The 15,619-nt window shown below is 43.6% G+C and overlaps 1 protein-coding gene across 1 annotated transcript in view; it reads right to left on the reverse strand.

Moving 5' to 3' along the window:
• ARHGAP20 (Rho GTPase activating protein 20) overlaps positions 1-15,169 on the reverse strand; it is a 60,706-nt gene extending 45,537 nt beyond the window's left edge. The window contains exons 1-3 of the mRNA XM_059821616.1: positions 15,071-15,169; positions 7,804-7,806; positions 4,740-4,825 (exon numbers count right to left, since the gene is read on the reverse strand). Of these exons, the coding sequence (XP_059677599.1) occupies positions 4,740-4,825; positions 7,804-7,806; positions 15,071-15,169 (188 nt within the window). The remainder of the gene's footprint in view (positions 1-4,739; positions 4,826-7,803; positions 7,807-15,070) is intronic.
• Positions 15,170-15,619: the final 450 nt, after the last annotated feature.

A 15,619-nucleotide genomic window follows, 5' to 3' on the forward strand; every position in this document is an offset into this window, starting at 1 on the left:
AGGCGCTCTCGCTCAATGCCTCCATAGGCTACTGAAGTGCTGAGCCTCACCAACCAAATGCGTCTCACAGAGATTATTTTGCTAGGCGAAATGATTTGCTACCATGGAAATGAGTGAAGAATCAGCAACATGATTACAACCAAAATACCTACTTAACAAGTTAGTTACTTGCAATGAACTTTTATTCCCTTCGTCCCCGCAATCAGATTTGCCTGAAACACCAAATACTAATCTCCCCTGTGAAAAAGAGACAGTTAAGGCTTTCTGGCAATTTACATTTATTAAAAGTCTCTATTTTTGTCCTCATCTAGTCACATAGCTTGGATCATCCACATATCTTCTGACTAAAACCCTGAAAACACAATGTGCAAGGCTTTGGGAACACTCTGTATTTGACTAGCGCCAAGTGGAATGTATTACTAGATTACACATATGATCTTCGTTATCTGGGATATTTAGCATTTGGCACAGGACCCCTGGAAGACAACATGCCAGAATCACTTACTGTGCATTGGGAGAAGGAAGAGCAGCTTCTCCATGAATGGCACAATACTGCTTCTACATACAGAAGGGGAAAAACCACCTTGGAAACTTCTGAAAGACTCAGTTCTTACCTTTAACTTTTTCAACCATAAAAGCCATATAATAAAATAGGGTGGGGGTGACTTTTTAGGTAATTGCTTTTCAGGTTCTTTAAAGATTTGTTCATAAAACCTTTTAAAAATTATGCTTAATTTTTTTTAAAACAGCCCCTGCTTCTAGCTTACACCAAAATAACATCATAAATACGCTTCACGCTATAATAAAGAGCAGTTTCATTACCAATACTTTAACACCCTTAGTGTGTAGAGACACATATCTATAAATGGTCATGCAGACTCAGAAATTGTGAAATTATATTAATAAATTTCAGCATGTAAAAATACCACTTTCAAAGATCGGGTGAGACGTTCATTAGGAAAAGGGAAGCTGCCAGCGACTGCAGCACAGAATTTGGCTGTTCCTGTGAAGTATCTTAGATGCGAGCAGATGTCGGCCAACGCAGAGCAAAAACTTGTTAGCTTGGGCTTTGTCACATGTGAATATTGTTTTGAGGGACAGCAGAACAAAGGCTGAAAATTTGGCTTGAAACAAGTCTTTATTATTCTATATCAATTATTTTGAGATGACAAAACCTGATGCTTAAATCCAGGCCTCAGACATTTCTGTTTCAAGCCCATAATTTGTGTTGTACTGAAGTATATCATTAAGTTGTGCAGTTTTCATTAAAGGACACCAAGAAAACATAAGGGGAAAATTACAACTGCGGAACAGGTCCAGGGCCAAATATAACTAACCTGAATCCTTTGCTGATTTCATACACATTAATGGAGTTAACAATCAAGCTTGTATCAGCCAAGAAAAATATCAAAAGCTTACTTTTCCAATGTATTTCTAGAATAACTTTGCTCAAAGTGCTTCCAAAGAGGACATCTGATGGAGTGAAACAGTCCTTACATGCCTATTCATCACTATTTTGTGAGGAAAGAGAAACTGTACAGAAAAAAGGAAGAGAATCAAGAACAGGAGGCAATGCGTAGACTGGATATTTTAATCTCATGGAAGTAAGAGCCCAAATTCCACTATAATATTTGTACTATTTACTATGTTCCTCTGCTGCCTGCAGTTACAGTCGAGTGAGGCAGGGATTACAGCATGGTTGCACATCTGTGCACCACCATGCCATACAGCCATTCCAGAATTCTTCCCTGGGCCAGATATCTTGTAACTCCTTTTATATGACTGACATGGCAAGGCAAGATTTGTAAGGAAGGCTGAACTTTCACTAAACCAAATTATTTAGCTGGAGAAAAAGAAGACAAACTTTTAAGCACACGAGACTTTCAGATTCGCTTCTCTTTCAGGACTGAAGAAGAGGACAACAGCACAAACAAGTGTCTGCTTTTTCCAGCTAGATCATCTTGCCTCACCTATACCCTCGTGCCATCACAGCTACAACAAGACTACCATTAAAAAACCTTAATCCTCTGAATGCTAAATAGCCATGTCCAGATGTCACAATGGTTTCTTTGAATAAATACCATTAATAAACTTTAAAATGCCCCAAAGTAAGTCAGTCCAAAGTGGGTGCCACCACATTTTATAAAAGTGCCCCGTATATAAATGAGGGACACCTGACATATAAAATGGTATAGAAATACAAACTGACTTGTGCTTCTAGGTATTTCCTGCCCCTTTAAACTTTGCACTTGTTCATTAATTTCAACAAATATTGAGGTGAGCCAGCTGCTGAGGTGAGAAGATTCATATAAATCCCTCACAGATGTTTGCTAACTTCAGATAGGAGCTGTATTATCTACAAGTCATTAATCAACCATTAACAAGTAAGCGTTATGGAGTCCCAGTATTAAGGTTCACTGCCAGAGAAGAATAATGGATTTTGCAGGCTGGCTATGTCTACAAGAAGGGGAACTAAGAGCTGAGACAGATCTGAGATAAAACATTTGGAGGAGATTAAAAAACATGAGTAGTCATTTTGTTGCTCTTCAGCTCACCTTAAGAGAAAGCACTTCACAAGTGTCAAGCATTTACACAACTAACTGAGTGGAAAGTTCAAACTCATCCATCATTTTGGCGATGAAGAGGAATGTGTTTTGCACAGCCAAACAAGGAAGTCATTCACAGGTGAGAATTACTGCTCCTGTGAACAATGATAAATACCATCCAAAGTGTTACCCTCTAACTGATAGACTTTGAAGCTACAAAATCACCTGCTCTGGCTCCAGGGTCCTCAGACTTCACCTGATACCTCTCACTATGGCCACAGACTTCAGTTCAAAATAACAGGAGCAGCTAAACTGTTGCATGCCACAGGCAGAGGACAGACATGACTGAGGCAGCATCCATCAGTTGTGAAAGCAGCAGGGTCCGTCGGGTAGGCAAAGCAGTGCCCTTACTGCAGAACAAGACAACATTTTCCCCTCTTCAGTCCTCTTCACCACAAAGTTTCTGCCAACTGGCCTTACAAAAAAATCCTTCCATACACCAGATCTGGAAATAATTCTGATCCAGGCTATACAAGCAAGACATATTTACACTTAAGAAAGCATAAAATTCTTAGATGAAAATGTACATGCTGAGTATTATCCCACTCAGTGTCTCTCCGTCTATGTCCAATTTCTGATACTTACAGAGCAGGCAATAAAACAAAAAAATAAAAGTGGAATTGGAGAAAAATGTTCATGTCTGAACCTCAGCAGGCAAATGACAGAAGACTGAAATATAAGCATCAAATATAGTTCATTCTCTTAATATCGAGGAGCAAGTCTTAAGACAGCTTGAAGGGAAGACATTATGGAGACATAAGTGTATAAACTGCAGGAAACCCTAAAGTCCAAGGGCTGAGACATCCCATCTCTTGTTCCCTGTACTCTCCAGCTACTGCTACTCTGCATAGCAATAGTCCGTCTCTAATTTCATGACCTCAGTTATGAATGTGTCATCTATGCCCAAAAGGTGGTATCACAATTATGAAGCCAAATACAAATACAATAAAGAAATAATAGTAAATGAAGAATAAAAATGGTAGTACAGACAATCTAAACAATTTCAGTATTCTCACAAAGGGGTTACAAAATACCCATTCATCTTATTTTAAAGACCTGGAAACAAAGTCAGAGAGAGGCCACAGAAGAAATTTTACAGACAGAACCAGAACACATGTTGCTGGCTCTCAGTCCTAGGCTCAGGCCACTAGACTACACAAAAAGGTGCAAACGCCTTTAGGAATTCATTTCTAAGTTTCCTCTTTTATGTCATAGCCAGCAAAAAGACCAGCAAATAGTTTCAACTCATTTTCCTTTCCTATTTTGCAACTCTGATGTTTTCACAGAATACTTTCACAGGTTTCTGAAATACTGTGGAATTCTCCATGATGACAAATATGAAACCAGGTATTAGTTAGATCAAACACAAAAAACTTTCCAAAGCTCACATACTGATTACTTAACACACCACAGAGTAGGAAAAAATATTCCTTACAAAGCCATACTTTAATTTCCCTCAATAATGTTTCTTCATAAAGAGCTCTACACAGCTGGAAGCATTAACAGCCTACCAGATGGTTCCCTTCTCGATAAAAAATTATGTTTTCTAAGTTTAAAGTCTAATGAACTGTAGTGCAGGAAGACAAAAGTTATGTATGCAGAGTGGTTCAAATGGCAGGTCAGGGATGGGGCTGGACAGTGGACTAGCTCCACAGAAACTCTCATTTCTATGATAGCTTTACATTGGGGGCAGGAGGGAGGAGGAATGGCTGATCCTGGCAGAAGATGAAGACAAAAAATGCTGAATGCTTCACACCGGCACACACCCACATACACAGCCTCGCAAGCTGCTGATGCTGGATGGAAGACGGCTGTGACCACCAGATCCTGGCCCACAGCATTTTCTTAAACCAGCAGGTGCTTCCAGAGCCCCATTGCAAATTGGGGAGCAGCTCTGCTTGCCCAATTGGGTATAAACACCATAGTGTGGCAGCGCTGGGGAAACCCCCTCTAGGAGATCAGCCGGCATCTGGGCTGGGTCTATCACATCTTTCAGCAGCCTTTATAGTTGTGAAGCTACCGAGCAGCCTGAATTGTAGTTGACAACCTGGTGTGGACAATAGCTCAAAAACATTTCAAGTTTTGGGCTGAGAAACTGCAAAACAGCACAGCCAGCAAAACTCACTGACTCACCTTGAGACCGATCGAGATCTGTTAAGTGCTTTGACAAAGATCAAAGATGGTGCAGACTGGCGTCTTTGGGCCAAACTCTTCATTTTCTGATTGGAAAGAGAAACAAAATGAAATCGTAGGTGAGACTCAGAACAATAACAAATACATACAGAGTTGTCGCAGCCAGACCCCAATTTCAGATTATGGGAAAAAGGCTGAGTTATTGCTATCAGCAACCCTGAAGGCGGAAAATGGTTGTAAAATACCACATATTGAGAAAAACAGGAGCATGACCAGAAAGCCAGTGACAAAGAAAAGCTGACAATTAGTGTCTATACACAGATACCTGAGGTACACTGCACACATGAAGTAAACACACAGCTTGTCCTCAACCACTTTGTGTCCCTAAATATTATCTATTGTACTTTAAATTGATCAAATATCCAGATGGTGGATATTTGATGGAAATTTCAAATGCTTGATACATTTCTGTGTCAGGTCTCACATTTACCATAAATTAAGGTCTGGATTCTACCCACCTAACCTTACGTGCTACACTGGGCTACCTTTTTTTCCCCAATCTTTGGAGATGAAGACATTTTCCTTCCCTACTAATCTAGCTGGAGCATTACATCTTGTCTCTCAGTAGCCAATAATGACATTTTTTTCATTCCTGATTATGTATGGGACAAAATAGGAAAGTGAGAGGCAGGGCACTTCTTAGCACAGAACTAGGAAGGGAATGGGAAAAAGGAGACACTCAAAGACAGAGAATGCAGCAGGAAAAAAAAAAAGACAAGGCATAGGGAAGAAGTTAAAATGTCAGTAGCTATCAAGGGAGCATGGATTCCCACTGAGTGAAGTTGAATACTACAATAAAAATACTGAGCAAATAAACAACACTGTTTTCCCAGAGGTAGAAATTTTCAAAAGCACCCACAGGAGACAAAAACACACATCTCCCTGAGCACAAATGTATTCACCACTGTATCCCCTTCCTCCTGCAGTCAGAAGCAGAACTAAGGAGTCCTCACCCTAACTTTGGAGCTGCTCTCTAGAACCAGTTGTGCAGCCTGCTTCCAAGGCGCATGACCCTTCCTCTCACTGACTCTCCACCAGAAGGGTGGGTTTTACCTTATTTAGCTCAAATATTTTTCAGTATCAACTGGTGAACAAAAGGACGGGTGTTGAACTCCTGAGATGCCAACAGGACAGTTTCCAATGCTGGAGCGGTCCCTTACACCAGCCTGGTAACCGCTGAGAGCCCACAAACAGGTGAACCTTTGACAGTCATGAAGTCTCTGTTCTCAGCTAATCACAAAGCAAGACTTTCTTCCTTTGTACTAAAAATAACCCCTGACTACCAGAAACAGATATGTTAGGGAACAACTGATTCTTCTGCCAATATATGTGCTGGATGTGGCACACATTTTGTTTGGGCAGGTGCACAGCGTGCTCCCCTTGGAGAAATGAAACTCTACAGTACTACGTGCTTTACTTGCTTTTGACAAGTGTATTTCTTTTACTCATTGCAGTGCATTTGTTATGCTGTCATTTTTTTGGTTCTCCATTTATTTATGTAGAGCACGCTTGTTTGTTTTGTCAGATAGTCAGTTACAGCTATTGTGCAGCAATTGTTATAAATTCCACTGTGTAATTTCAATTCACCTTTAAAAATTATCCTCCCTCTTTCTTTCATCAAAAAATAACCTTCTCAAGACTGAAAAATTAAGCCTGGGAATATTTAGATGTCTTCTATCTGATCAGAAAATAACTGGATAATAACTTAATAGATTACTAACAACATAGATGCCCATTTATGACAGTTTTGAGCAAAGAAGAAAGAAAATACTTCACTAAATTTTTCTAGCGAACGAAATCAGTTTGTCTTACTGCTAGCAGATCTGAGAAGCTGTTAGCATTTTAAAAGGTAGCATATGTACAAATATGAAGGCAAAAAGAGACCTGTATAAAAATGCAGTCTAACATGCTACAGAAGACAAGCCACAGATTTCCCCCAACCAGCATTTTTTGTAGGAGTTTATATAAAGCATCAACTCCCAATTGGAAATTTACTGCAAGTCTGATTACTGGGCAGGTGGCTTTCAGGGGGTGGTTAAAACTAGAGCATCTCAGCTCCTGTGAATGCAATGGAGGTTTGGTTATCTTAAATCCTTTGGCTTCTCAGGTCTGAAAAGGAAGCCACTGAAAAAATGCAGCATTTTAAAATCTCTCTCAATTACGGCAATTTTTTTCATGCTTGGGTTAGCAGCACTGATTAGTGCCTGTGGCAGTGAGATTCCAGTCTTGACTTAAATACCTGAGGACCAAGGTAAAGATTAGGACTACAGCAAGTTTAGTAAGAGCTCAGATGACTGGCAGAGAGTCACAGAGTAATTCAGGTTGGAGGGGATCCCAGGAGGTCTCTGGTCCAGTCTCTCTGGACCTACTGAGAGCAGGACCTGTTCGAGCAGGCTGCTCCAGACCGCCTCCAGTCCAGGTCTGCGTTATCTCCAAGGATGAAATTCCACAGCCTCTCCAGGCAACCTTTTAATACAGCTATTAAGCAAAGCTTAACAAGAAGGAGCCTTAAAACATAAAAAGATCACTGATGAGATTTGGAAAAGGAAAATTTTCACAGCAGAAGTGAAGTGAGTCAGGTCAGCTGTATGCAAATAAAAACATTACACAGAGACATTGACTACAGACAGAAAGGGGGGTTTGTTTTTATTTTGCTGTGTACAGAGTTTGAGAAAATAAGTGACCATCATGATAACTTGAATTGATTTACTTTGAGAAGGAAGAGGACAAATTAATTTTTGGCTAAGTTGGACCCAGATGCCTGCTCCCCTCAGTTTCGCTGCGTTTACATGTGCAAAGATGTCACCCTGGCAATGTGGAGAAGAGGAGATACATCCTGGACAGCTGTAGTGAGAGCAGATGTTTGGGAGCAGAAGGAGATGCAATGACCAATTATCTAAGTGTGGGACACAGAGAAGCATTTCTCAACATGTGTCCCACATCACAACCTCCCATTTTTTCATGTAAATATTAGAAAGGTCAACACAGAGAGAAATCCTCATACTTGCTGGCTGAGTCACACCCATGTGAAATGTATCATAAAATCAGTATCCATAATGACTGTTTACAGTGTACCAGATGCAAAGATGATAATCTTGTATCAGTCAAGACAAACTAGAGTTATTTTTGCGTTCCTCACGTTCAAAAGCTTGAGTTCCTGCCCCCCTCCCCTCCGATTCAGGTTTAACTTCATACTTTCTGCATTTCTGGTGGCAGTTGTCTCGACTGCTTTTTTAACAGAAACAAAAATTTTTGCTTTTTTGGTTGTTGGACTGGTGGTATGCATTAGTATTTGGCTAGTTTCTCATCTGGTATAAACAGACATAGGGCTATAGATTTCAAAAGAATTAATTTACACCAGATAATGATCAGACCTATACTCTGAAACACTATTTTGTAAACTGTGATGGTAGGTGGTTTATGAGCAGATCAGCCCACCATGCTGAGGACAGTAACCTTGCAAACCACCACTGAAAATATGCTGTCTCTCCTCAGGATTCAGAACCCCTATGGATTACAGGATTACAGTAAAAATTTCACAAGTATCTCACAAGTCATCATCTGGAGGAAAAACCTATTCCTGATTGCCAGTATTCAACTAATTTTGCCTCGCAGCTGAAGTGGCTAATGGTATTATATGGAATTTATGTAAATTAATATATTGCCGAGTTATGATATTAATTCCCGTCCTGTGAAAAAGGTAACATACAGCAGCATCTGCATGATATCCTCAAAAAAATTGGAAATGAAGATAAAGCACTCTCTTGTACTTTGTGTATATCACTTAACTGTATCAAACTTAGAAATGAGAATGGCAGAGCATGAATTAAATAAAGAATGCGTGAAAAAAATCACGGTACTTACTATTTCTTTTGTGATGACAAATAACTTAAGTAACAGATATACAGTGTTTATAACATTTTACAAGTATCTAGAGAAGTGAAAATCTGTGCAATAAGCAGATACCCTTCTGCAGCTACTGCAAAGGTGTAGGAGGTTGAAGCAGGTGGGCTAATGCAGCGGCTGTGTGCTGTGATTCCCCAGGAGCGCACTGTCCATGCTGCCAGGTTATGGTGCCTGACCGATACGATGGTCAGAGATGTGCAGAAGAATTCCCCTCACCCAAACTCAGACTTGCACACCTGAGCTATTCTCTCTGTGCTCCTTTTACAGTCAGCAGAGAGAAAAGGACACATTTAGCGCACAGTTCATCTTGTCCTAGAAGTGCTGATTTCCTCCACTGACTGTAAAAGAAAACTAAGGTGACCAAGAAAATTGAGTTAATCAGCTCAATCCTCTCCTTGCTATCTAAGCAAAGGACAGGAGACAGAGAAATTTGTGAGGTCAGCAATAGGGAACAACTGACCTCTCAGAGAATGGTTTGAGCTTAGGTGAGAAAATCATATTACCTGATGTCTATTTACAGGATTCATATATGAAATAGTTGAAAAATGTATTCAGTTCCTGACTGACAGGTGAACACAGCAGAAATGCCTCCTCGGCAATGTGCAGACACTCTTGCAAAAGCCTCCCCAGAGATGAAAGGATTTCAGGCTCCTGATTTACAGGCTGGCTCCAGAAGTGGGTCAAGGCTGGGACATGTACCTGGGTCATTTAACTGGGTGACAGAGACAGCACTCAGATGTGCCAATAACTTGAGCTGAGGATTGCACTCAAGTGGCTAAGCTCTTCCTCTCTCTGCTTTGTTTTCCTAATAAAAAGAAGTCTGATTTTAACAAATCCTACTCTTTAAAAGTACCTAAGTTAATAACTGCGATGGATTTCACCCATGCAAACTATGCTCTTGTTGTCTGAGTAACAAAACCTATCTGTGGCACACATTTCTGGTTTAGAAAGAACAGAACAGAAACACAGCACAGAACACAAACCTTTACCAAAAACTGTAAGGCAAAGTTTAACTAACTGCCTGACAAAAAATCTAAACAATCCTCAGGACCTAGCAGTTAATTTTCCAGGACCATTGGGCACCACTCTTTCCCCTCTATCACCGGGCTACTTACAGAAGGCAATAAATCATTTTTTCCTACATGCCATAATCCAGTATTTGTTAGACTTACAGCATATGGTTGTCTAAAAATGACAGAAATAACAAGAACCTCTTTTACTTTGGTAAAGCAAGAAATGGCCCTATAGTGACCTATAACATTCCTGAGCCCGTATAAACAGGGTGAGAAGATGACTGCATTTGAACTGCTGGTTCAGGCAGCAGAGATGTCTAGGTCCCACGGAGAGCCCATTTACCATAAAGGCAGAGCAGGTGACAAAACTATGTGCTTTTGTTTATGCTGGCAGAATACTTTTACTTACAAGGACTTTCCTAAAAAGAAAGCCATTTTTGGATGGATAACCAAGGGGAAAACAATTGCAGGAGCACAAGAGGAAAGAGTTATCAACACAGTGGAAGCAAAAGCACACCATCATGGAAGAGCAGCTGCTAGAGAGCATAGCAAAGCTGGAGACTAAAGGCCATCTCAGAGTAGAAAGAAAAACAGATTAAAGAAACTAGGAGCAAAAGATGTTCTACCAACTACCTCCCAAAGGATACGAGTCTTTGGAAGCACTGATATGGATGTGTTCAAAAGATCTCACCCATCTACACCAAAAGATGGAGGTGTGGAAGACTACTAAAAATGTGGAGGAGGGGAGCATCGATATTTAGCCTATGGGTCCTGCTGTCAGCTGCACTGCGCCTACAGTGCTCAGACCAGCGACTCTGTTGTGGTGGTTTTGATGAAGCCCAAAGTTTCCTTTCAAGCCTGACACAAAGCAGGAAGGTTAACACACAGACACGATTCTGCCCCAGTGTCTGTACAGCAAGGCTTTCTTAGGAGCAGTTCACAGATGACAGAGGGAGGCGATTCCCCGCCATTCCACACAGATGCTTCAAGCAGCATTAAGTAAACAAGCCATGATTTGATACATGCAGTTACTGGGTATTAGATCCCACACGACATGCCAAGTACCTCTCTTTCCTACTGCCACCATGAGGGACAAAAAAACCCCCAAGACTAGGAAACTTAAGAACTAGAACACATTGTTTTATGCATAATTTAAAATTTCTCTCATGGACAGACAGAGAAGGGATTGCTATTTCTAGTTCATAATTAAAGCAGTATCAGGAGGCACATCACAACAGTAAGCTATCACAAGCCAGCACAGCCTGCCGAGGTGATTTCAACCTAAGGACCAACTATGTGGATGACTTCATTAAAATGGGGTCTTTTTTGGTCCTCATCAGAGATAAAATCGCTACAGGATATGTCTGTGGGATGACAGAATTGTCCACCACTTCACTAAAATGTAACCAGTACTGTTCCTGGACAGCCGAGATTCCTGGCACTACCAGGTGTGGTTTTGAGAGCAGTTCCCCAGATCCTCAGCCAGCATTGCAGTAAATAGGACAGAGACTTGCAGGAAGGAGCAATCTCTGCCTTAAGGAGCTTTATGTTAAAAAACATATATATATATAAGGGCATGAGATCAAGGTATCACCAGGTATAATGGCAAATACATACTTGATTCATCTTTGCAGAGTAAGACAAATAAAGGGATGAAGATTATGTATGACTACCTCTACTCTTCCAATGCCGTTAATTTGCTTGAATTTAATCCGTTTAGTACACTGTTGGGGAACACTACAATTCTCCTTTCCCTGCCAGTAAACTGTTGCTGTATTTGTGAGCAGAATCACAAAGAAACTCATTTTTATGGTGATGGGATACCATATTTTAAGTCTCAAACCATAAATACTATTTTGCTTAGTGTGCACAATGATTAATTTTTTGCACACATTGTATGAGTAAATATAAAAAATTGCTGAGCCTCAAAAAAATTATAAGTAGTCACTTGAAATCTTCAAGGAAGCAGCAAAAAATCCTAAGAGTGAATTCTTATGTTACCAAATACTGTCTTGTGTAAAATATTCAGGGTTGGTTGGCATCTAGCCCCTCTAAGAAGAGAGAAGTGAAACACCAGGAACCTATAAATATGGTTAAATGACCGCAGCTGCTAATGCTGACACAGTTACACTGGCATAAAAGACGTCTCTGCTGCATAGTTTGTTTTGATAATTTTGTAGAAATAAGCTCTATCAGTATAATCACTCTTACTCATGTTACTTCAATCCACTTCAGAGTTGCATCAATTTACTGGTATTGGTTACTAAACTAAACAGTCAGTACAAAACTTCTCTGTAGGTCAACCACACATAGTCCAGTGACTCCAATAAGTCCAGTAAGGAGGAAATCTGGTCCAGAACTTTCCCAAAGCATTAACTAAAACACTGCACTTCAATGTCACCTTTTAGCAGGGTGTCTTGAATGCCTTGTAAGCATTTAACAGAGAGAACCTCCCAGTGTCTGTGAGGCAGGTTAGCAGTTCAAACCACTTTGCATGTCAAGAAAAGGAAAGGAAATGTTTCCAGGAAAATAGTTTAGACGGTCACACGAAATACATGAAAAAAAGTCCTAGACATTTTCTGTCTCTTGGTCCTATGATGTGATCACGCATGCGATCCTTCAGCCAAGCAGAAGATGAAGTAGGAGTTCAGACAGCCACAGAACAATGGAGGAAATCTCAGCTAAATAAATTTAATTTGAGGCATAGTCACTATAATAAAAAGGGAGAAAGGTTCAGTCGTTGCTTAGCATCCCATATTTGGGGGTATTTGTGACATAAAGTAAAACAGTTGATGTTAAATACATATTTGCAACAAAGTTGTTCAACTTGACATGCTATGTCACCAGTATCAAAACTGATTTCTTGTCAACACATTCTTCCATTTGACTGTATGTAACCAATACAAGCAGTGTAAGCTCCCCGGTAGTAAGAAAGACTTTCTGTATTGTAAAAAAATATGATGCTTTGGCACTGAGTGGAAGACAAAACAGAGGTATATATAGAGTGCATAGGACCCAAGTAGTAAAAAAAAAAATATTCAAACTGTCACTGAGATCCAGCTTCAGGCAAAATTAGGACTAGCCCACAGCTGCACAAACATAAAGGTAGGAATCTTCTTCCCCAGATAGGCACAAAGACATGGCGTGCTAGTAGTCTCAAGGGAGCACCACGACCATGGACAAGCAGCTGAGTGGCTGGCTGGATGTTGGTGGCTGCCTGTGTTGGCTGTGCGTGGTGTGCAAAGCTGCCATATGCTGCATGGCCCAGCCAGGGTCTCAAGCTGCTTCGCCGCAGGAGCATTTCCATCTGTACCCCCGTTGCATGTGCCTCCATGCTGAGGAATTCCAAAAGGGTTGCCAAGATCCGTAAAAAGTAATATCCCCGCTCCCTTGTCAGCGCTGGCAAAAACAAGGTCTGCGTTCCTTCGCTCTTTGGAGCAGGAATAGGAAACACAAGTACTACAATTAATATTTGTCCTCAGAATGCTGAATCATGAAGCAGAACTTGTAAGAAAAAAATGTTCATCTTCACAGTACTTGAGCATTCCTTCTCATTTCAGGCGGGTGCCTGGCATCAGGGCTCTGCCAGGCTGGAAGGCACATGGTACTCTGCCTTCAGCAAAAATGAAAGAAATGATAGAAGAAAAATCAAAGCCGCACATTTAGCCATCTGAAATTAGATCACAGTACTTGGAGAGGGTGAGTATCTACTCCATCACTTTGTCCAGCTAGGCAGCAGAAGGTACTCCACCAGTTTGTGTAGGTGTATCACACTCCCTCTTCAGAAACCGATCAGGTATTAACTGCAGCAAAGTGTGGTAGAAATCTTGGCCAAACACTCTCCAGGCAACCATTTCACCATCAGCAGCAGCTGCCATGAGAAGAGGTCCCCAGGGCTGCGGTCAGGCTGGAGCACTATGTGCCTTGGTGGGACATGGCACACATGGGCACATCCCACAGAAACACACAGCATCACTTCCAGCCCGAAGAGACGCTTCAGCAGGAGGAGAGGGACCAGGACTCCTCTCCATACTGCTGTGCTGTGGCCAGCAAAGCCCCAACCACCACTCAGCAACAGGACTGGACACAAGCTCAGACTCTATTACCATGCATCCTAAATTCATGTCACCAGGTGGACAGATTTAGTAAAGGACACTGTAACCTGGCCAGTCATTCTAATCCTGCCAGCGTATTTAGCAGTCAGTAGTATTGTGCACCTCTAACGACAAGGCAGTGCATAGGTTTAAATGACATTGTGAGGCAAAATTGGTAAGGCAGGAAGGTACCAGCTCTACTTTGGGTAGAAAAACACTACAGCACTTGGTAAAGCAAGGAGAATAAAAGAATTCCTGTTTTACACAGTGGGAAGAATGTGGTTATTACAGCTCGCTCATTACAGCAAAGTATAAGGCAGAAACAAGTACTTGGCTGTATGCAGAAGTGAGCATTTTGCACTTGATTGTGTCAGATGCTGAAAAGCAATTTGAGACATCAAACGGATTTTACAACCAGTTTTGGAGATGGGATGACGCTCTTCTGCTATCAATTGCAATATACTTAGAGAGCACAAGGCACTTCTTTGGGAAGCTGCTCTTACATTTCGCTTGTACAAAGCACGTGCGAGAGCAGCCAGCGAAACCCCTCAGCTTTAGCAAACCCTTCCCTCGCTCCCCCCAGACATACATGCAGCAGATCCCTCTTAGCTCCCCTGAATAATCATTCTGCAAATCTCTCCCCTGCTCTCTCTGACACCCACCCAGCGAAACCTCCCGACATCCATCCAGCAAAGCCTCCCCTTAGGTCTCCCCAGCACATCCATGCAGCACCCCCCACACACACACACCCCCCCCGCCCCAGCTCACCAGGAAATCCATGCAGCACAAGCCCCTTGGCTCCACCGAACACCACCCAGCAAACCCTTCCCCAGCTCCCCGGACACCTATTCAGCAGCGCTCCTTACCTACCCCGACATCCAGGCAGCAGCCTCCCTTTGCTCCCGGGACATCCGTGCAGCAACCCCCGCTTAGGTCCCCGGGGCTACCCACCCGGCAGAGCCCCCTGAGCTCCACGGGCACCGCTGCACCCCCAGCTCCCCGGGGCACCCGTGCAGCAAGCCCCTTCCGCGGACATCCCCAGCCCCAGTTCCCCCGACGGCTCCCCCCTGGCTCCAGTCCCGGCGGCGGCGTGCCGCCCAGCCCGCTGCCCTGGCGGCGGCGGCGCAGGGCCCGGGGCGAAGGGGCCGCGGGGTGTCCCGTGGGGACGCGCTGACCCGCGGTGGCCCGTGGGAGGCTCCGGGACGGGGGCGGGGGCCGGGAGGCGCTTTCCCGCGGGCACTCCCGGGAGCGGCCTCACCTTCTTGCTGTCGGCGGCGGCGAAGCCCCTGCTCTCGCCGCTCACCGAGGACGAGCGGCCCGGCCCGAGGTGCTCCTGTTGCGGGGACATCACGTCCATGCAGCCCCGCGCCGCCGCCCTCCCGCCGCGGGGACACCCGCGCCGCCGCGGCCGCCGCCCGCACCATGGACAGGGCGCGCCGCGCCACGCCCCCGGGGCCACGCCCCTGCCCGCGGGAGACGCCCATAGGAACACGCCCCTCACTAGACCACGCCCCCCGCAGGTTCGCGCCCCGCTCTGTGGAGCAGGGGTATGGAAGCGGGCGGGAGCGCAAGGTGATGCGCATGCGCCGCCGCTAGGCGTCGGGAGGGTGTGGGGGGAGTGCGCTCGTGCCGGGGAGGGGGCACGCGCCCTCGCCCTGCGCCTGCGCGCACACGGCAGGGGAGGGGGGCGCGAAACGCGGTGCCAGCGGGGAGCTGCTGGGCCCAGGGGCCCTGCGTGCTCCCGGGACCGGGGCGGGTGTTGCAGGGTCTCGGCGTTGTGAAGCTGTTGCGTGGTCGCAGGGCTGCG

This window comes from Gavia stellata, chromosome 1 (assembly GCF_030936135.1).
Source record: "Gavia stellata isolate bGavSte3 chromosome 1, bGavSte3.hap2, whole genome shotgun sequence".
In the NCBI taxonomy this organism is placed as follows: Eukaryota; Metazoa; Chordata; class Aves; order Gaviiformes; family Gaviidae; genus Gavia; species Gavia stellata.